The sequence below is a fragment of the Scatophagus argus genome, chromosome 11, assembly GCF_020382885.2.
Source record: "Scatophagus argus isolate fScaArg1 chromosome 11, fScaArg1.pri, whole genome shotgun sequence".
Taxonomy (NCBI): domain Eukaryota; kingdom Metazoa; phylum Chordata; class Actinopteri; family Scatophagidae; genus Scatophagus; species Scatophagus argus.
This window is the reverse complement of record NC_058503.1, coordinates 10,979,486-11,001,471: the sequence shown is the minus strand read 5'-3', so window position 1 is coordinate 11,001,471 and position 21,986 is coordinate 10,979,486. Positions and strand designations below refer to the sequence as shown.

Genomic DNA, 21,986 nt, shown 5'->3' with positions numbered 1-21,986 from the left:
AGACTCCATATAGATGTATACCAAGGGGAAGAAGTGGAGAGGCAGGGTGAGGCTTGGTTCAGTAATGACTGCATCCCCTCCCGTAGTAAAAGCTCAGTGGATGCGTGGTGGTCAGGACAGTCACTATGGGGCTAAGACAAGATCACACACAGCAGAAGACCACCACACAATCTTAATAATGCAGAATTTGACTCTGTACTGCTGTTCAAGCTGTCAATCAGCTGTGCAAAAAGCCATGTTTGTCTAATCCAACAAGAGGGTTCTGCACTCCAAGGCATATTAATGAGATTTTCACATCTTGTCTAATCGTGAGGGAGGACAGATACAAAAATACAAACAGTGAACCTTTTCAAATAAACTCAGTCAGTCTCAATCCTTTGATTTTTCTTTTTGTAGCATGTTGTTCTACAGTCACTGACCACTGAAAGGAAGGAGAAAAAATAGGAAAATTAATCAGTCTAAAGCATTCAAAGAAATAAAAACACTTACCATCAAACCTTTTATGTCTGGAAACAAAGGTGCTTCTCAATTCATGACTCGTTTCATCAACAAGATTCTCAAAGTCTTGTTTACTCTGTTGGCCAAATTTGTCTTCCATTTCCTGGGTGCAACATGTGTTTCCCTGAGGACATACACGAAGATGTTCACCTGCAAAACAGACAGAATAGAGTGTTTTTGCATCCATACAAAACACGACACACAGTAACTTACAAACTATTGCAAACTGTTGAGAAATCCTTTCCTTCCACCCTAAAGTCTTCCCTTTTCTAGATTAAAACCTTTGGCTTTGGTATCAATATAAAATTTTATATTTCTATATAAAAAGTGGTGACTGTTAAGCAAATTCACAGGAAATTCAGTTTAATTCCAGAGCGCTCACTCCTGCATTCAGACTGCTGAAGTGGGCGCTCTGGAATTAAACTTGATGATTCATAAAACTTTTATAGCAACAGGTCCCAGTTTGGGCACATAATAATTTGAGCTGATAAGAGTATTTAACTTTTATGTTCTCTTTATACAATATACGAGAAAGATGTGCAGGTTTCCCAACAATTGTTCCTAATTAGCAGCAGTGCATTCAAATTGACAGTTAGCTCATCTTCAAACCCCATTAGCTACTGTTGCTATGCCTGTCAAGCATTACATTCTCGCAAGGAACATATGCAGATTGCAATGATCACTGTGGAAAATTTGCTACTCAAAAAACAATGTTTATTTCAGCAGGAGATAAACACATTGTTTCCACTCAGAGCTGGCCTCCCCATCGAGCAATCACTGATCCTCTTTGTTTATCAGATAACTCCCTTTCCTTATCTTTAAATGATTTAACTTGACTTTTCCAGAAGACTGAGTTTATGAGGGAGTTTATTCCAGGGTCTCTCTCTCTCTCTCTTCGTGACATTTCTATTCCTCAGTCTAGGCCTAACCTCCATAAAATGTTTTGTGTTGTTTAGTTATTCATTGACCAATGAATATGCAAATTATACTTTTTTTGATTTATATGAAGGCTACTGTTCGCGTTTTGTTCTCAACCCTATGTTGCAGAATAAGACTGGGTAGGTTTCCACTTTTTTCCACATCTTTTTTTAAACCACCTGAAAGCGGTTTAATTTTATGCAACTGCACCTGCATTTGCCAGATGTAGGTAGAGCGAACTTGCTAGTTGGCTAGTTAGCAGCACCCCTGAAACAGCTGATGAATTCCCAACATACTAGGGACCTGACCAATGTCTACAAGAGGTAACTCTCATCAATCACAAGCTGATGCAGGTTATGCTGTCTTAACACTACATTACACACTAAAATATTTCAGTATGAAGCCTTCATATTTCAGTATGAAGCAATATGCTGCTAAAAAAGAAAAAAAAGATTTAATACAAATTTGTAACACTTCCTGTACCACCTTAAACACCACCCTGCATTTCAGTGGTCAGAAATACTTCTTAACAAGGCTTTCATTGTGTGAAGCTGCTGTTCTCCCAATTATGGGCTGCTGGGTCAAGTCCAACACCCCATAATAAAATTTGGTATGCCAGTCGGGTGTTTGATATTAACTATTAGACTAAATCAGTTTAATCACAAATTTTGCTCTTGCATTTTAGCTTTTGTTACAGTAGAAATGTTTAGAGTTCTTACATAACCTGCCATATAAGTTTTACAGATGTCATTACAGATTGGTAATGAAATACGGTACAACAATGAAATACTTTTTTCCAATCATTTTCTGATGTCAAAGTTTACTGTACAAATGATTTCTGTATGCTTAAGCAGAATTCTGAATTATAGTTATAACCCTTAACCCTTGTTTTTTCAGTAGCTCACAATTCAACTGCCATTTTAAAAGTGTTAACAACAGGAAAACCTTGGAGGACCCTTTATCCCACGTGAAATGACATATACATCCTCACTGTAATGTTCCATTTATACAAATGGTCGGAGTAAATGCACGTGCCTTGCGGGATCTTCAGGAACATTATAGTTCTCTTTTTTCATTTGGTCAGGCAATAAGAAGTACCGATGACAAGGGGTTATCAAAGTTAAACCCATGGAAAGAACAGATAATACATTCTTTTAAAATATTCTCTTGCACATTGTATAATCAATGACACTAGAGAAATACTGAAGTGAATCAAAAGTTCACGACCTACATAATTTAATTCTCTGAAGCAGCCGTTTTTAAAGATGAAGCAGGTGATTTATTCATCTCACAGTCGAAAAACTACTGAAGTATTTTGACAACAAAATATTTGAGAAAACACAAAACAAATTTGAGTGCAACTCTATGGACAGAATCATAAGAGAAAATTCAAGCATGCAAAAGTAATTTAGTAACTACCTCTGAGCCAGCAACAAAAATTTTCACACTCATGATAATTAAAGTTGCTCAGGCTCACTTTTGGCAGTGTGAATCCACTTAGCAAACAATCAGATGGAGATAGTATTTGGTATTTGTGTCATTGGACAATAAAAGACTAAAATAACATTCAATTTATTTGAAAATTATCTCATTTATAAGCCACTATAGTAGAAATTTTGAGATTTTCTGACTTCTGATTTAAAGATACATGACCGTGATGTCCACATGTGAGTGTCCAGCTTGCTAGTAAAAATGGTAGGTAAGTGACCTGTAATTTCAAGTGCTCATGTGCTACCAAAACAGCAAGAGAAAACTGAAAGCGCAGATTCCAGCATGCCCACGATTAGGACTGCACAGATAAGTCTGATTCTGCTCTTACGATTCTATGCCTTAATGCTCTCAAAGGTTGACTTGCAGACTGATGCACACAGAATTTGTTTTGTGTCTTTTGTTGTAACATGTGTTTAACATTGTGAACAGCTGCTTTTTTTTAACCCTAACCAGGATCGTTTCCTAAAACTAAAACACTTTTTCTGTCTAAACCTAAACAAGTACTTTCAATGATTAAACCTAACCAAACTGTGACTGGGAGCAGAAATCTTTCCTCCCAAGATTCCCTATACAGTTCACATTAGCATGTCTCCTGCATTGGGATTATATTGTGATATTTCAGATTTTTCAATCGTACAAACACACATGATATTCTGCTTTCAGAGCACATTGAAACCAGACTTAAAATTTCCCTGAAAAAAATACCAAATTTTTCATTGTCTACAATGAGCATGAACGTCTAACCAGGCAACCAGCTATAACCAGATAGCTGGTGTAAAAATCTCGCTGCAGGAAAAAACAGACACACAGCACAGAAGAACAAAAAAATCGATCTCACTTAATGAGAAGCGCACTGAGTGAGTAACAATGTGATATGAACAGAATACTGTTTTGCACACAGGCAACAAAAAATAACAGGTAAAATTTCTACAAATAATAATATGAGATAACATAAAAATTCCAAATTTTTATGTAATGAATCATGATGTAATAATGTCAGAAAATTCACAACTTGAAATTCAATTCCTACACGAATGAATGTGCACCTTAATGATTGTTGAATTATTGTGATAACATAGTACAGCATGTGTGTGCTGTGTTAATAATTGATGCTGCTTTTGTTCACTCTATAGTTAAAGGAATTGCCTGAGAAACTTCAACAGGAAAAACAGTTACAACGGCCATTATGTTCTATGTAACAATGTTCTATGTAACAATGCTTGAAAGTAAAGTGACTGCAGTCGAGAATGTAGTCATTCAGCACTAACACCTGCACTCTGTGGTACTTTTGATGGCTTTAGGAAATAGAGAAGTACATGCAATCGGGGTCTTGCAGATCAAGAAACACATGCAGAATGGTGACAAAATGACAAAGTGTCCAAGATCAAGGTTTATATAAGAATGTGAAGTCAGTTAATCAGTCAAGTCGTCATGATGACACCTGAGCCACTTCTGTTGGCTGATGAAAACCACTGCGGGATGCGACTGAAAGCTCTGACAAGGAGACCTTGAGTTGAGATTATTTTGTCACAAGGCTAAAAATGAAGAATATGTTTTAATTTCTCACCAAAACAAAACAGCAGATTGACCATTATAATATGACACCAGAGTATCCAGTACATGATGGAGCAGGTCTTAGAATAGTCCCAATATTTAAACACATTCTGTAGAAGTTAAGTACAATACTAGTTAAAAAAAAAATAGTAATAATAATAATAAATAATTTAATTATACTGTAAGTGTATTTTAGTATGAAATATCTCAACATACTTTTACTGTTTGTCATTTAATTTAACTGATATTCAGTAAGTACAGTATAGCATACTGTACGCATGTGTCAGGGGTGTGCATTTGTGTGTGTTGCTCACTTGGGGCAGTGATACAGACTGAAAGAAATGCTCTGTTTGCTGGCTGGAGAAACAGAGGTTATGTATAAATAAAAACAGTGCAGTTAATATCTTCTTCATGCCCATAAACTGAACATAAATCTTATTGTTAACAGACAGACTAAGCGTATATAAAGGGCTTTGTGTGTGTCGGTATGCAAAATTTATCTTAACTGTATATAATTCAAGTGTGGATAATAATCACTAATAATGTCAATAGAAAATTGCAGAATCAATCAAGCAAGGAAACACTGTACACAGTACCAAGCTATAGAAAGATGAAGGGTGTGCAACACTAAAAAAAAATCTTTCAGTCTTACAGGAAAAAGACCCTAATGCAAGCATGTCACTGGTGCTTTCATCAGGTCTCCCATTCCAGATGTCTGCTTGAATATATAGTCAGCGATACAATTCCGGCATCATAGCCCCACTCTCCCCACACACTCCCCTCACTGATCCAGCCTGCATTCTAAATCGACACTGGAAAAAAAAAATGTTGTAGAAAAAAAGGATTTGGCTACTGGCATGTCCCTCAGGCTACACATTTTGAGTGCAGTCTTTTGATCAGATATGTTGAGGGGAGAAAAAAAATCCATCTTGAAACAACAGACCTACTGTATGCTGCAAGGGTCTCAACAGAGCAAAAGATCACTTAAAAATAAGCCTGTCGTATATCAACATATGGGAAGGTGCTTTCAAGGGACTTCACCACTCAGCAAGTGGTGTCGTGCCGCGACCTTCCCTGTCAAGGTTAAAACAGCACAGTGGCCTCACAGATAATCTAACACAGACCGCATATTATCAAAAGACAGGATGGAGTGACTGAGGGCCAGGTAGTTCTTTAAAGCTTGTATAGCTAATTAACTTATTTACTGATCTTGTTTTGTAATATTTTATAGTATTTCTTAAAAAGGGGCATCACAAAAAAAAAAACCTGCAATGAATTGGGTCTACTAATGAATCCTGCCTGCAGCAGAAGCCTGATATAGCATGTTGTAGTGCTCAATTGTACAAAAACTGTTCCAAACACGTCAGCCACATTGTTGCCCTGGTGGTGTGCTCCTTCTTTCTGAGAAACACAGGAACTGTAGATCATTTTAAGTCAAGCTCAGTTCACAGAACTATTTCTGAGTCTAAATAACACACATGAGCATATCATCTCCAAAACACTGTCTGCACATGAAGTGTAAGCTATAGCACAAGTTTGTGTACTTTGTCTCTAGCTCTCCTGCCACTGTACAGACGGCAACTAAAGCTGCTGTCAATCAAACCGATGAGCCCCTACTCAGAGGCCTATCATCCACAAACTTCACAAAGAAGTTCTCCCCGTGTCTGGGATTGCAGTCATGGGTGTACGGCGTGAAGAGGAGGGATCTGAGTACACATCACTGGGGGGCTACAGTATTGAGCACTAGAGAGGAGGAGGTGTGACCGCCAGTCTGAAATGTCTGCAGTCTGTTTGTGAGTAAGTTTGATATCCGGTTGCAGAGTGTTGTAAAGTTTGGCAATCAATTTCATGGGGGAGAGTGTATAGAATGTGGAGCTGAAATCAACAAACAGCATTCTGATGTAGGTGTTGTTATTTTCAAGGTTTTCAGGCTGTGTGGAGGGCGGTGGAGATATATACTCGGTGGATCTGTTGATTCTGAATACAAACTGGTGAGGGTCCTGGCTCTCATCAGAGTGCAGTGAGTGTCTCAGATCAGTGGTCATTTAGACTAGACATTTTAGATTTTTTAGGTACAGGAACGATGGCTCTCTTGAAGCAGATGAGAACACTCTCCTTGTCATTAATAACATCAGTTACTTGACTGACTAGTTGATTGACACAAGTTTTTAGTTTCTGACCAGGGATGTCATCAGACCCAGCAGCTTTACTTATATTCATATTCTTCTCACATTTGCTGACGAAAGATGTGACTGTTGATTTATATTCATCAAAATTGTGGTTCTCCTGGTTGGCAGCATCTCTGAACATGTGCCAGACAGATCAGTCAAAACAGTCCAGCAGGGCTGCTGTAGCTTCATCTGTCCACACTTAAACTGTTTTTTTCTCATGTTTGACCGTTTTTATCAGGTGGGAGTAAGTAGGAAGGAGCAACAGTTCTGCTGGCTCAGGATGCAACCCATGCATTGAATGCAATAGCTTGATTTGTGATGATGTGATAGAGCCTGGTCTGGTCAACAACCTCTGAACCTTTTTCTGGTTACTTACAGTTGTACCTCATCCATTTTATTTTTCTGCACCCCAGCAGGGAGTAGGTTGGGTAACATAATAGCCTTAGGTTCAAACTGAGTTAGCTTTAGCAGGATATATATAATGTGATAAACCTTTTTCACCTGTACCAGCTGCAAAATTAAAGTGATAATAATATATGTTTCTGGATCATAAATACTTTTTCTTCTCGTACTTTAAGTATGCTTTGTCCAATGTTTCTGCACTGAGGTATTACTATTTTTACTCAGACCTAAGACAGAAAGACTGGAATACTTCTTACACCTCTGGTTAGCTTAGCTCTTATCCCAGCTCTCTTCCTGAGGCGATCACACCACTTGCGGTGATGTTTGGTTTGGCTGATCTGGCTGGGTGGTCAGAAGATCTCGCCTCAAGGCCCGCTGCACTTAATCCAAGCCCCGCTACTGTTAACGCTGTAGCTTTGGGTGGAGGCAAACATTAAACAGCTTGCTGGCATTGATAAATTGTCAGAGTAATGCTTCTCTGTCCCCTGCCTCTCACTAACACAGACATGCAGAGACACATGAAAGCCAGGGTGAGTTATTTTTTGTGACAGTAATATTTCTGAAAATGCGTTTTCTATGATGAAGTTTACTTTAGCTGCGTGACTTTATCCACTTTTCTATCACCTCATGTCCCATCTTAGAAACAGAAAAGTGCAGTGCTTGTGACCCGTGAGAGTTGCAAAAGGTTTGTGGAAATGCTTTGAAAAGAGGGTTCTTCAGGTAAATGTCTCAGCACAGCTTTGGGAGAGCTTGTTTCTTTACTCACTGGACCTGCACTGAGCCAAGTCTTATGCAGATGGGGTTTTTGTTTGTTTTTCGGCTGAAATGGTGCCAAGTATGATTTCCACCTGAAGCTGTCTGTGATCTTGAACGAGCCATTTTTTAGCAGCTGAGGGGAATTATTTCCCACTAATAGCTTTGTATCAAAGCTGGCCTTTGGCTTGTCACTTAGAATTAAGAGAGCTGTGAGGGTGAAACAAGGATACTTGTCCCAGCCTAACTTTACTGTCTATTACTGCACCTCCTGTCCTTTATTTGTCCAGGGCAAAAACACAAGTTTAATTTGAGCCTAAGCACCATATCATGTTTAACATGCACAAAGAACAGCAGATCCTACTCACATTAACATATTAATAACAAAACAGCCAGCACATTCAATACATCATTATTATTTATGCCGCTAGTGTTAACCACTTACAGATGAGGTGAAAAATGTAAAGTTGAGTTTTAATGAGAGAGGTTTATGCATGCACTCAGTGGTTTATTAACACCTATACAAGCTGTCAGCATAAGTCGCAATTACTTCATGTCACTTCTATGTCTGTAATCAAATGGAGTGTCAGTCAAATCAGCTAGCTTATTATCACTGCTGATGAAGCACTGGAAAGATATTTAAATTCTACCTTCTCCTGCTGAGATGTGCTCACATTTTATAACAAATATCAGCCATTTAGGCCCTGCGATTGACTGGCGACCAGTCCAGGGTGTACCCCGCCTCTCGCCCGTAGTCAGCTGGGATAGGCTCCAGCTCCCCCGCGACCCTGACGGATAAGCGGTATAGAAAATGGATGGATGGATATCAGCCATTTAATAGATTTCAGCATTATGTTTTGTGTCTTATAAATACAAACATTTCTTTTGATGCAAGCATTAGTAAATCCTGTCCCCATGTCAAGGTTAAGTAGTTTTCAAATGGGAGGCTTTTCAATGTTTGCCTGCTGGCAGTGATTTAAAAGACTGTGTGTAATAATAATCCCACATAATAGAACTGAAATAGTTTTTGTCTTTGCTTTGAATATACTCACTGTTACTTGTAAGTTTTATGTTCATGTAGCTAGTGAGGTCTTTCATGTAGCTGTAGTCATTGGTAACAGTTCAGAGAATTCAAGCACACCTACAAGCCTTTGAAAACCCCTCTGTTTTTGTAATTGTTCGAGTCACACTTACATAAGCTCTGTGTCACTGAGAGCAGTCTGATTGGATGTTAATATCAAACCTCCAAAGTTTTCCCAGAAGCCCCATCACAATAACGAGTGATGTAACAAATTTCCATTTCAAAACTGCATAACACATAATTGTCCCTAGTTAAAGTCTGTCCTATTTAGTTGTTTTGTTGGCTCTAAAAGTCAGCTGTAAAGTCACAAAATTAAAGTTTGTATGCTGGTCTTTTCACTTCCACTTGATCGACAGAAAGGTTTACAGCAACATTAAATGTCAATGCTATTTAGTTCCCATAATCGCTTTTACAGAGCATTGTTATATCAACTGAAATGCGACATGTTTAGGAGGGAGGGCAACTCTAGGAAGGACACAATCACCAATCAATTGTCATGTAAAATCAGTATCAGTAAAATTACAACATGACTTTAGAAATACTTATTTTCTCAAGCACAATAATTTTCAGTCTGTGTCAAAACATTATGACTTGGACATCTTTTACAAGCTCAACTTTCAGGCAGCTTAGAGAATTAAGTGTCCGAGTTCTTGCACATATCAGCAAAGGTAGGCCAACTCTCAGAAGTATTCATCAGTGTACCTGGCCAAAGAGACTCACAGCATATGTGCTCTGCCATCTGCTGTGTCCCATGGTTCCCCCTGACAAACTTTTAATGGATTCACACTCACTGAAGTCGCACTCACTACTAATGAGACCAACCTCGGTATCAGTACAGTTTCTTCTTATTGCATGTCACATCACTTCAAAACCAAGATGTCTGAAATTCTGCCACTTTTTAAAGAAATAGTCCTACACTTAGTATATTAAGAGTCAATATGTTTTAGTCGGAATTTGCGCCCACTGAAACTCCAAACTTCTCAGAGTCATGTACATTTGCATTAACCCTCTCAACAGCACTGTTTATACCTAATGGATTGTTAGCTAATTTGAGTTTTAATGTTAACATTTTGATAACCTCTGCACGGTCAGTGCTGAGTGTGAAGTAGTTTGGACAAGAGGTTCTCGAGAAAGCTGCAAGGAGCAATACCAGAGGCCAAGCAATTCGCTGTTCTGACAGGCACGTTGTAACGGGCACTGCGCTAATTATAGTGAAGAGAGTCCAAGTGTTTGCCTTTTCACCAGAAGCTGTTGTTGCCGTCATGCATTTTATCAGCCATACTCTCACCTTAGCCAAGCTCTGAAAATGTTCTCATTTATTCATCATTTTTGCTCCAGGTGATACAGAAATGACAAATGATTCTAAAAAGGTTTTCTGACCAAAATACAGAGATTCAAGGGGAGATGTCATATCATGAATCATCTTGGTGATTTGGGATTAAACTATTTTGTTTTGAAAGTCACTTGTTTGAAAAAAATTCTCAAAACAAGTAAATCTACACATGCTGAGCAATTTCTGAGATTTAGGCTGACTTCTGTTGGGCTAAGGTTATGTTAGCCTCAACACAAGATACAATCCATGGTCTGAAAACAAACACAAAGTAGCATATACTTTACCCACTAAGGAAGCAAATTAATGCTGCTGGTGACTCAAGACATACACATCAACAGACTAACTATGAGCACATGCTCAACCAAATGAATGAAAATGAATTTGTCTGACTGCAAGGAAGTAAGGGGGCGTATGTGCTGTGATGAATAAATTAATATTGGAACTTTTCTTCTGGCTTCTTCAGCATCATGTGTAGAGATGATACACTTTAAAGATATCACTATATCAGAAGCTAAAAAGACGAAATTTGCTCACCCGTTTCACCACATGGTTAAAACTAAATCAAGAGGTTAGCCAGAGGTTGCTGTAAATCACTGATCTATCCAGCACTCATCATATTCACTTTGTGTCCTATGCTTTGAGACATCCATGGCACTTAATGTACAGGGTCTGAATGCAGCAGATATTCACCATCTCTACTTCACCCCTGACTAATGGATAATCAGACTTCAACATGAAAACCTTAGGAACTGCAGCACACGAGAATCAAATTCAATGCATATGAACATCAGCATGGATCTATAAATCTGTGTTTGCCACACAGTCTTTCCTTCACACTTTTAATAACGTCTCTAGAGGGTTTTGTGTACAGAATAGCCAAGTTTCTTGCACAAGTTAGAACTTCCATCAATCAAAATCGAATGACATTATTCCTATCACATTTTGGGTCATGTCAGAAACCATAATGAAAGGCATGCTCGCGTTTTAAATAACTAGGGGATGCTGATACAGAGGAGTATATGTCCTTGGTTGAATGAGGACAGGTTCAAGAGGAAATGAATTCTCACTGACATAAAACAGCCTACAATAAAAGCAGCACAGTACAATGGTATGATGGTATTCTTCATCCTCAGGAGAGTCAGCGTGAAGGGAAAAAGGACAGGAATAAAGATGTTGGAACAGCTTCATATTCCTAGCAAATGTGTCAGTATTTTTTTTTTTTTTTTTTGAATATGTCAAGATATTCCTCTGCAACATACCGTGTGCAAGGCTGTGCGCATGATAAAACAGCCAAATGTTGACTCAACGGTATGGCGTTTCATATTAAAATATTTTCAAATGTATGATAAAAAAAAAAAAAATCTTTGAGGGGAGAAATCTAAATGCATAACTGCCCTCTGTCACTGCAGAGGAAATATTTTTAAGAGGCTTTGAAGAAATAGGAATACGTTTTCTAAACAATATACTTGGTTTCAAGTTGACTGTTCCTAAACTTGGGCTTCACAGTGACATCTGAATACACATATCATTGGATTAATCAGGGCTAACTAGCAAAAAATGCCAAACATTTCCTGCCTCCTCCTTTAATGTGAGGATTTGCTTCTATTTTTCAGTTTTGGACTGTTGTTCAGATGAAACAAACATTTGTATTTGTCACTTTGGGAAATTGCGATGTGCGGTTTTTACTATCTTCTGACATTTCACAAAATAATTACTATAGATTGAGAAAATAATGAACAGATTACATCACACAGTCTGGCAACCTCTACATGTACATTTACTACACAAAGACACATAAATCTTTCCAGGAAGATAAATAAACACCAAAAAGTACAATACGTTTGACCTTGTGGGTAATAGCTGTGGAATATTCATGTGCAATACCCTTCTGCAAGGTGCACAATATCATTATAGCTTAGATTAATGCATGGATTTCTCTAACACCATGTGTAGCACATTTAGGAATGACAAGCACCGCATAATCAGCATGTTTAACACTATGCCACAGCTTTGATATTTATCGAGGAGTATGTAATAAAAAAGCCTAGTGAAGGCACGAGGAGACTGGGGTGGATATTCGATCCACATGGGCAGCACGCCTAGAAGCCCCTGAGAATGAGACAAGAGCAGACAAGCCACTCTCTTCTGCGTCAACTTGCTAAGTGGAGCATGGCAGAGGACTGCACTTCTGGTAGCAGCTGGTGGCTGTGTGGAGACCTGGAGGGCCTTGAGACCTGCACTGATCATTACCTTTCACTCAGCATTTACAGCTTAGTTTACTGATACCGGCCATTATTACCCCTGATACCTTGTTGCATGTGTCCTCTAGTCAGCAGACTACTTAACTGAGAGCGAGAGGACACAACTAAACTGCACAACACTCAGCTCCCAATGCTAGCTCACTGAAATACACTGAACCATCCTCAGGAGCAGTGTAAAGGCAAACATCCTCTCCAGTTGCACATCATGTCTAGTCAGACGTTGTCAACAAGACAGGAGTGGCAGACATGTAGCTAAAGATAGATCCAACGACAGCAATGAGGCATTTGAGGGGGGCTTTGTTTCACAGTGGCTAGGTTTTGACAGGCAGATGAGGTGTCGGTGAAAAGCACCAGCTATATGTTGCAGCCGAAAGCCAAAATTTGATCCCCGTGTCTATGAAGAAACGCATACTGATCCTGAGGATTGTTTTCTGAAAGTCAATGATGATCCGTGGATGGCATGAAAAGAGGCAGTGAAATTTTGTCAACTACTGGAAGACATGTAAACAATTCTAAGAAATAAATAAATAAACAGAGTCAGACAAGGAAGTCAGGTATCAAGTAAGAGATATGTGCCAGAAAATGTCTGAATAACAGTCATTTGATAATCTTACACATACAGAACAACAGAACTCTGGTGGCATCATATGAACTGAGGTTTGCAGAAGAAATGACAGTCAAACTCAGAATTTATCCACATGTAGCACCTCTCAGGTGTTACATTGTATAGTCTTACAGCTTCAGTTTTAAGACATTAATGAATCCATTTGTAGCTTGGTAATATTTATCACTCTTCTGATGTAAACTGTGGGTAGAATGCTGTCTAGGCGGCATTTCCTTCCCTTGCTGCTGTCTGTTTGCCAGCATTTTCAAAATCCCTGTCTCTTCTGGAAACAACAGTAACCTCTGAGCTACCTACTGACATGCTGAAAATGGCAAATTAACTTAACCCTATTCACTTGTTGCTAACAGTACAAATGTAACCAAGCTACCAGCTTATACCTTTTCTTTTGCAAGGATTTTGTTATTTTAGCCAGGGCTCACCTCTCCAGTGTGCAAAATGTTTTTGGCTTCTTCGCAGCTACATCCATTTTTAAAGCACTGTAACTCCACCAGAAGCTGATAGGTTTTGCGGATACTAAGCTTCAGGTGACTGTTGTTGCACCATGTGAAAAAGCTCTCTCTCTCAGGGTCTGACATAACCAGTGACCTGGAGCCACTAAAGGTTAACACATCGGCATGTCGAACCAAAAGCAAAGTTCAGAACTACAGTGAAACTGCACACATTGCAGGGATTCGACCCAAAATGTGTTCCAGAGGGTGTCATCTCATACAACAGCTAATGTCAAATTTAACTGTAGAAGGCTGTCTAATATCAAGTGCTGTGGGTTTTTTGCAGAGAGTTGTTTCTTGAAGAAATCTTTCAAGTGGAAAGAAAATATGTCTTGATGTTTCATAGTGTTGAGTTTCATTCAAACAACAGCGGCAGCAGTCTAAACAAGCGATGTGACTTCCATGTGCTGTGACTCGCGTCAGATGATGGTGCTGTTAGCTACCTCCTAAACACATGGAGTGCACAGAAGGGAGTGTTTGTTTTATTGTTTCCCTTGCAAAATTACTATTGATGTCAGATGTCGGAGGATGGATAATAGGAAAAATAATAAATAACAATAATAATAGCATCCCTTCAATATACTGTATTGCACTCTTATAGTGTAAGGGAATGACTGAAATATCTTTTGTTTGTTGCAATATGAGGGCATTTGTTTGTCTTGCCAACAAATTTGGATATTGGACATTGTCTCTATTAGTCTTCTGTACTCCTCTCCCCTATACTAGAACGATATTGGTGCAGCCAGACCTTTCTCCAGTGCTGACACAGCCCCATGGAAACAGGTCTGGGTATGTGAGACAAGATACTGTGCAGAATGATATCCACTGCAACAATTAAATTTGGTTGAAATAGATGTCATAAGATGTAACAAATGCAGTTGAATGATTCTATTTTTTCTAACAAAACAAGAGTGTAGCATGCAGTATATGGTACCAAGTTTTAAAAAAAGGACAAAAGAAATCAGATCAGTGATGGAAATGAAGGACCAGTAATGGAAATATGTATCTCTGCTACTTAAATGAAGAATGAAAAAGCTCTTTCTCAGTGGCTTCAGGTTAGAATTTAATTGGACAGTTGGTGACAGGATCTAATAGATCAAAAGAACATCTATTCAATCTCATGTTGACAGCAGGAGCACTCATTCTTTCACATTTCAAATGATTCTTAAACCATTAAACAGCTATTGCCATGTGGTCTCAAGAGAATCACTTCAATCCATTCCCTTGTTTTTCACAGTCGATTTATCTCAAATGAGTTTGACAAACATTAATTTGTCATGGCTGTGTTTGCAGCATCATTCCTCCAGTATCCTATATGACAACGACTGCTTATCAATGATATAAACAAGGCATGACAGACTTAAAGTGTTTGGTCGAGCTTCAATAACCCAGCGTCTCTTTTTTATTGGTTTGTAAAGAAGATAGCTTCCTTGCTATGTTGAAAATTAAAAAAAACAAAACAAAAAAAAAACCCAAAGGTTTCCTTCTGGTTTTTAAATGTGTAGTCTGTATTAACAGTTTAGAAACCAGGGTTATAAGCAACAGAAAGTTGGACATAAACCCTGCTGAAGGCCACAAACAGAATAAATAGAAAGTTTGGGTCACAGACAGGACTGGGGTTTAGAGGTATTATCCAGAAACTACTTCTGGTAGTAGCCCTGAAGACATGAGTTTTCTAAAGAGACCCAAACACATCAAAATTCACATCTGTAGATAGCTTACTTTGGGAGCTGAAATGGAGCACAGCTGCATAGACTGAAGGCTCTGGACTGACAAAAAAATAACTTTTGACTGGATTTTAGACTGTTGGTCAGACAACATGAGCTAATGGCTTTATTAAGGTGAATGTGAATGGGCCATTTCAGTACTGCATCTGAACAAATCGGACTGCATTTTACATAACTTGTATATTGGCCAATGAATTAAAGCAATCCTGTCACAAAAGATACATAAAAACATAATTCAGTTGCAAGATGACATTTACAATGATGTGGTTTTAAGGTTTAAACTTTAAATGACTACATTATCAACATTAAAATTACAACTAGGGAAAAAATATTTTAGGTATAAATTATTTAGAGATAAAGCTCAAAGTACTTGTACAAACAACCTCACAATTTCCCTTAGACTCTGACTGGGACTCAGAAGCTGACTTATCCAGCCGAGCTCCTTCCAGTTCAAACCGGAGAGAAAACAAATGGCAAGACCACAAACACAGAAACCTTTCATGTGATGTAAAGAATTTTGATCAAAAGTTAAAAAGCTTTCAGGGCTTTTCATCCATAACTATTGTGTTGGACAGCAATAGCATCTAGAGGAGTACCAAATACGCCTCTGCGCATACAACAGCAAATAAAACTTTATTTACTGGTAAAGCAAATTACAGATCATCAATTTAAAATGAAGCAAAAAAACAAATAAATAAAAATAATTTGTAAAAAAAAAAAAAAAAAAAAAATCAAACATTCCCCTTCTTAAGCTTTTTGATATGTTTTGTGTGTTTGCTGCTTGACTGCTTCCATTGCTGCAATGCTAAAACACATGCAGGACACAATGTTTCTTGTAGCTCTCCAAGGGAACACCCACAGAGAGATCCCATCATGAGGCCATTTTGGCATTCAAGAGCATGATTGATGACACAGGCATGGAAGCAGAGTTGGAGAAATCCCCTCTGCCGCAGCACAAAAAAAAGAAGAAAAAAAAATAGAAAAGATGATTGTTTGGATTCTTCTCCTCTGATAGTACCCACCCCTCTGATTCTCAGTAGGACACATTCACATTACATTATATAGCTGAACGCAGCCTCAAATACTGCTGCTACTGTGTACCAACTCAAAAAAATAACTGCCAATCTGTCTGGTTATATGTCAATTCATCACATATATTTTGATGTATGAAAAATTAAATGTAAAAGCAAAAACACACCATGAATCCATCAAAGGTTGCCAGGACTCCCAGATTTGCCTCCATGTGTGACTGACAGGAAGGTCACAATGATCTGACAATACATCACAGCAATACTGGCATATGCTGCGCGGGCTAACAAAGTCACCTGGTCATCCCCATCTAAAGGCACTCCCGTTTAGCCCTTTTTAATCTCTCGCCATCCCATTACATGAGAGTAAAGAACCTGCACACATTACACACTTCAGCAGAGATCATTTGCCTCGTTGTGCAGGCAGCCAAGTATCACATAAAATATCAGCACCGTTATTTCTGTCCCATCTCCATCTCCTGGCTGGGAGTAAACAGAGCTGGACGTCAAATGATAGCACAGAATATGACATGCTAAGAAGTTCCATTGAATCCAGCAGTCTGCTGCATGACTCACTTTCCATATCTTGCCATCTTGTCTGAGACACTGAGTGGAAACTGAGACAGCAGGGGCAAGACCGGGTGCAGGTCTGATCTTTAACCAGAGCAATGAAGAAGCGGATTTAAAGGGCAGGGGTTTTCCTGACAACTGAGAATAAAAATGGCAATTCGGATTCTTTTCTGACAACAATTTATCAAACAACTGTTCAACAAGCACAACAAAAACCTAAACATGAGATCTTTGACTCAGAGCAGTGAACTCCGCTCTCATCCATAGCCGCTGTATTTTACATATGTGGCTGCCGCTGGAAGTCGGCTAAACTGCATTGTTATAACCGGATCTGAAAGGTCCGCTTGTGAAGCTAACCATTATGGGAGAGAGGACTTCCCGTGATTTCTCGTAAAATAAAAGCAGTGTTATTTCTGGGGAAAGCCTTTACTGAATTACAACCGCAGCGTACCTCGTGCGTCACGTCCTGCCTCCTGCACCGCTGATTCTGGACAAAGAGAGTTGATTGCTGAGATTTATTCCAAGATAGTCAAATAGCCACCAACTCAAAACTAGTATTTAAGACTAAAACTAGTATTTTATGACCTTCTGAATCGTCGACACCCAGACGCATCGGGAACATGGCAAAATAAAAATAAAATAAGAAAGACAGTCAGATGGCAGAAACTCTGCAGATAAAGACGCTGCCATGCATTTTTAATGGATCACCAGTGATGACTGAGAGAGATATTTTTCCATGAGTCTATACATTATTTTCAAGAAATTCCTACATATTATGCCTTTAACAACTTGACCTCGACCTGGGCTGGCTGGCTGGAATGTTTCAGCCACTGCTCGCTTTCAGCTTTCAGGTGAGCAATGTCAATGTTAAGTAGTCTCATAACCATCCACAGAAAGTCTCTTGGGTTGTATTAGTAACAATGACAACATGAATACGCTCAAAGCACAATTAAGACAAACAAACAAACAAAAAAAGCTCAAGTCCTTATGCTATACTGTAATAATGAAAATATCTTTTTAATCTTAAAACTTAAATGTTAAAAAAACATTTTTCTCCTGATAAAAAATATCAATAATTACTGATATCGACTGAAATCAAACCTTTTTTTGTGATAAATTTTTTTACCTATGTTGCCCAGCCCAGCCCTAACTGTACTTAATCGTACCGCTCATGCTTGCTGTCGTGCATCAACACCCCTCAGAGGTTCAGCCTGAGCCAGGAAAAAAAAAAATGTGAAAGGCTGAAATTTTCAAAATTTCTTGAATTAACAAGATATAAATAAAGCATGCCGTGGAGAGGATGATGCTCTGGGCATTTTTAGATGTGCGAACACTCAAAGACTTTTAGAGCAGTCCTCAAGTTCACGCTCCTGCCGTTTCACCGCACAGATGTTGACAGCCTCCAGCCTGGCCTGGTCAGCAGGCAGCAGCAGCATCGCCTAAGTCTTGTGGAATTACTGTACCAACTGAGCCTCCAGGCTTTGGATCATAACAACATTTCTGTCAATAATACTGACTCCACTGTTGTAATTCCACCTGACCTGGTTCATTCTGTCTGACCAAATGCAACAGCTAAAATCTGCTTTCTGTGAAAAACATACTGTAGCAAAAAAGCTGCAAAAAAAACCCTGCTGTTCTGTTCACGTCTCTGTTATATTTTTAATGGCTGTGGTGAGTGTCTCTTATTGGTCAAAAGCATGCAGTATGATCATATCATGAAAGACAGCAATGTGATTAAGAAATTCAACAGTGGCCTAGCTGGATTAGCTTTAAAAAGATAACGCAAGTCACAAAATGTGGCTTATATATACATAACATGATAAGAGAAATTTGTGTTTTCTGGTTTATTTCTATGCTTAACTTGGTCTCTATTGGCATCTTACATCAAAGCAGGGAGAGCACACAAACAGTCTTCCTTCACTACAATTTGGTGTTGAAGGCTGTGCAAATTTCAGATGTAATGACAGAGACTTCAAGAAATCCAGAAGAAAAGAGTGGTAATTTAACATGAATGTACAGTATGGAGAAGCGTCGTAGGTTGAGGCGGAGCAGGAACATGAAGGTTGACGTTTATGCCAAACCATTACAGTTAATAGAGCGTGTTGGCAGCAGCACGGCTGACAGACAACAATTAGCTATATGGGAAGCTTCAAGAGCCACTCCGAGGACCAACTAATCAACAAGTACTGGAAGATTAACTCCAAAGTATGTCATCACTGAATTTGCCTCCCCTCTGTCACATGGATCCTCTTAAGACAGATTTCTGCTTCCAATACATGTAACAATTTTCAGGAGATTTATATCCTTTTTTTATTTTTTTAAAAAAAGGCCATTTCCCCAACTTACTTTAGTCTCGTCTTAGCTCCAATGCTGCATGCATGGGTGAGAGGCGATACCCTACAGCCTCAAGGGCATGCCCGTCACTGTGCGAATTTGCTGAGCTGTTGATAATGTGTTGCCTCACCAGCAGACATGTAAGGTTGTGATTCAGTCAGAGACCAGATCAAAAGACATTTATTCAGGTTGACATCATTCTGAGATGAGAGAGATTTTAATTTTTCTCTCATTTGGGAGATTAGTTGTGATGTCACAGACATGGATCCAAAGGATTTAATCAGTTAGTTATTCAACCCATCTCTGAACAGGTGTGCCTGTCATCAAATATGCAGCCTTTTACTGGTGCCAGATTTCCTGCTTTATACAGAGAATCATTGGCCCTGAGGCATAACAGTGACCTGGAGAAACAACTCAGCTGGGGTGACATAAAAAAAAACAACAACACTAATTACTTTTCTTCATGTTCACATAATTACACACTAGATAATCACTGTTTCAGTGGTCTTATGAAATTGAAGAAACAAATTTATTTACTGCTCTAAATATTATGGCAGTAGAACACTGTTTTGACACTTTGGCTCTGCAGGAGTCATTTTAAGCAAAAAGATCTGAACTGCTAAAACAGAACATATTTGTATCTGCTTATAGAATTGCCCGCACATATATGTATAATGATGCAAACCTCTATTTCGTGAGAGCCAGTTAGATCTAACTGAACAGTCGTAAACCTGTAGCATTTACATGCTTTAGTGTCACAGGGACCCAAATGCAGACCTAAATGTGCTATTCAATAAAATATTTGAAATAATTGCCTCTGAGGGTAATGGCTGAAATTATGTGAAATCAGTGGTTCGTGGTTATGGATTGCTGCTGAAGCACTGCAGGAGCCAGCAGTTTCACTTCACCTTATCACTTCATTTTCACAGGACAGGAACTAATCTGCAGAGCTGACCGGTCATTATCTCTGCCTGGTTAGCACAGTCGGAGACCTCTACTGGACACACGCAGACAGTTCTGGCCACAGCTGTCTGAGGGGGGACTCTTTTCACGTTCAGCATTGATGCTGAGCTGAGAGGATATTGTTATTGCAGCATGAATATATAATCAGCAAATCAGCTCACATAAACCCATAGTCCCAACCCCCGGCCACAGCAGCACCTGGCACTTGACTGAGGCCAGATGCATCCAGTCACATCAATCAGGAATATTTTAGTAATGAGGTTTCTTGCGTGTGGTTTTAAACTTTGCTCAGTTAGGTTCGCTCAAACTTGGTGAGTGACAGGTGGTTGAGGAGCTGTAGAATGGATTCGTCAACCTCTGCAGCATTTCAAGACCAACAGGAACAGGAATGACTTCATCATAAATCAGAGTTGCAACGGAAAATATTTTGAACTTTTCTATCCAGAACTCGACATTAAATGCCGACGTGTTCCATTCAGAATGGTTAGTTATTTATACTGCTTTAAAGCGGCAGATCGTGAGTGTAATTGACAGGTGGCGCTCAGTCCAACCTTACCTGGGATCTCCTGAAGAGGAACATGTGCGAAGCTGAAGCCTTTCCCGACACAAGCCTCCCTCACCTCGCTGCAATTTCGTGCCTTAAAATCTGCTCTCGCTGCAACAGACAGCACAGAAAAAGTGCAAATGATAGTCTCTAGTCTGAGCATTGTTCACTTCTGTCAAGATCCTTATTGTTTCGGGCTCTCTGCAGTATCCTGCTTGCTGGTAAAACTCCCCTGCAATAGATCCGCAGGTACTTGATGACAGGGCGTTTAATGGTTGCAACTAAACTATTAGTGTCTACAAACACATTCCCCGAAACAAAACTGGTCCCTATCGCAACCGAGAATGGTTAAAAGTCCCCCCGGCGCCGCAGAAAAGAGGACTGCGAGCATGGAGGTGCCACATGAATCCAGGCGGTGCGTTTCCCAGCGCGTTAAGTCAACTTCGCTGAGCAGACGAAGCCCCTGGTCGCTGTGTTGAAGTGGAAATGCTGTGTGGAGGGGACCGCTCTGTGTTCACGGTAGATACACTGGCAAGGCAAAGTGGGACACAAAATATGGAGTGGAATCCAGCCTCATCCGTTTTGGTGGGGTGAAGCAGGGAGGCACCTACCGACACAGATGGAGTTGAAATCTAAGAAGAAGACTAAACAGGTAGAGATGTAGGTGGACTGTGGGATATAATAAAAATCTGTCATGTTTGAAAGAGTTCATTTTTTGTTCAATTTTTTATCAGCTGCAGTTTATGCACACCTATTTCTAAAAAACTATGGAGATATTTGGTAATATTATTGGTGTAATAAGACAACTGGAAAGTAATGTACTACTGCTACTAAACTACTGATGAAATGTGAGCTTTTTAAAATAATATATCCTTTTATGTGAAAGTTTTGGGAAATGTAAAATGTGGTTTCTTGTGTTGCACTGATGGAGATTTTACTGAATTCAGAAAATGTAAATACAGTTTTTTTTTTCATATTCATCTGATACAAAAGCGAAACACCAGCAGCATGATGTCAAACTGTATTAACTAGAGGATATAAAGGATGTGATGAAGACCAGACGGAAAGCTTTCATGGCTTTATTGATTTTGGAACATCTTGATCCAAGGGTAGATCAACAGTGGATTAACATGGCTACCATCGCTGTGCAAAGGATTCCTATTGGTATGGGATACCACACTCTGAAAGGCTTGTTTCAGAGGGTGACACTGCACTGGGATATTTTGGATCAAATATCCAAATTCA

General features: G+C 39.2%; 1 protein-coding gene across 1 annotated transcript in view; it reads right to left on the bottom strand.

The window, feature by feature from the left end:
* Nucleotides 1–21,462, bottom strand: part of LOC124067198 (glypican-6-like) — a 75,588-nt gene extending 54,126 nt beyond the window's left edge. Inside the window, exons 1-2 of the mRNA XM_046404345.1 lie at nucleotides 20,754–21,462; nucleotides 490–648 (exon numbers count right to left, since the gene is read on the bottom strand). Of these exons, the coding sequence (XP_046260301.1) occupies nucleotides 490–648; nucleotides 20,754–20,904 (310 nt within the window). The 5' untranslated portion in view covers nucleotides 20,905–21,462. The remainder of the gene's footprint in view (nucleotides 1–489; nucleotides 649–20,753) is intronic.
* Nucleotides 21,463–21,986: the final 524 nt, after the last annotated feature.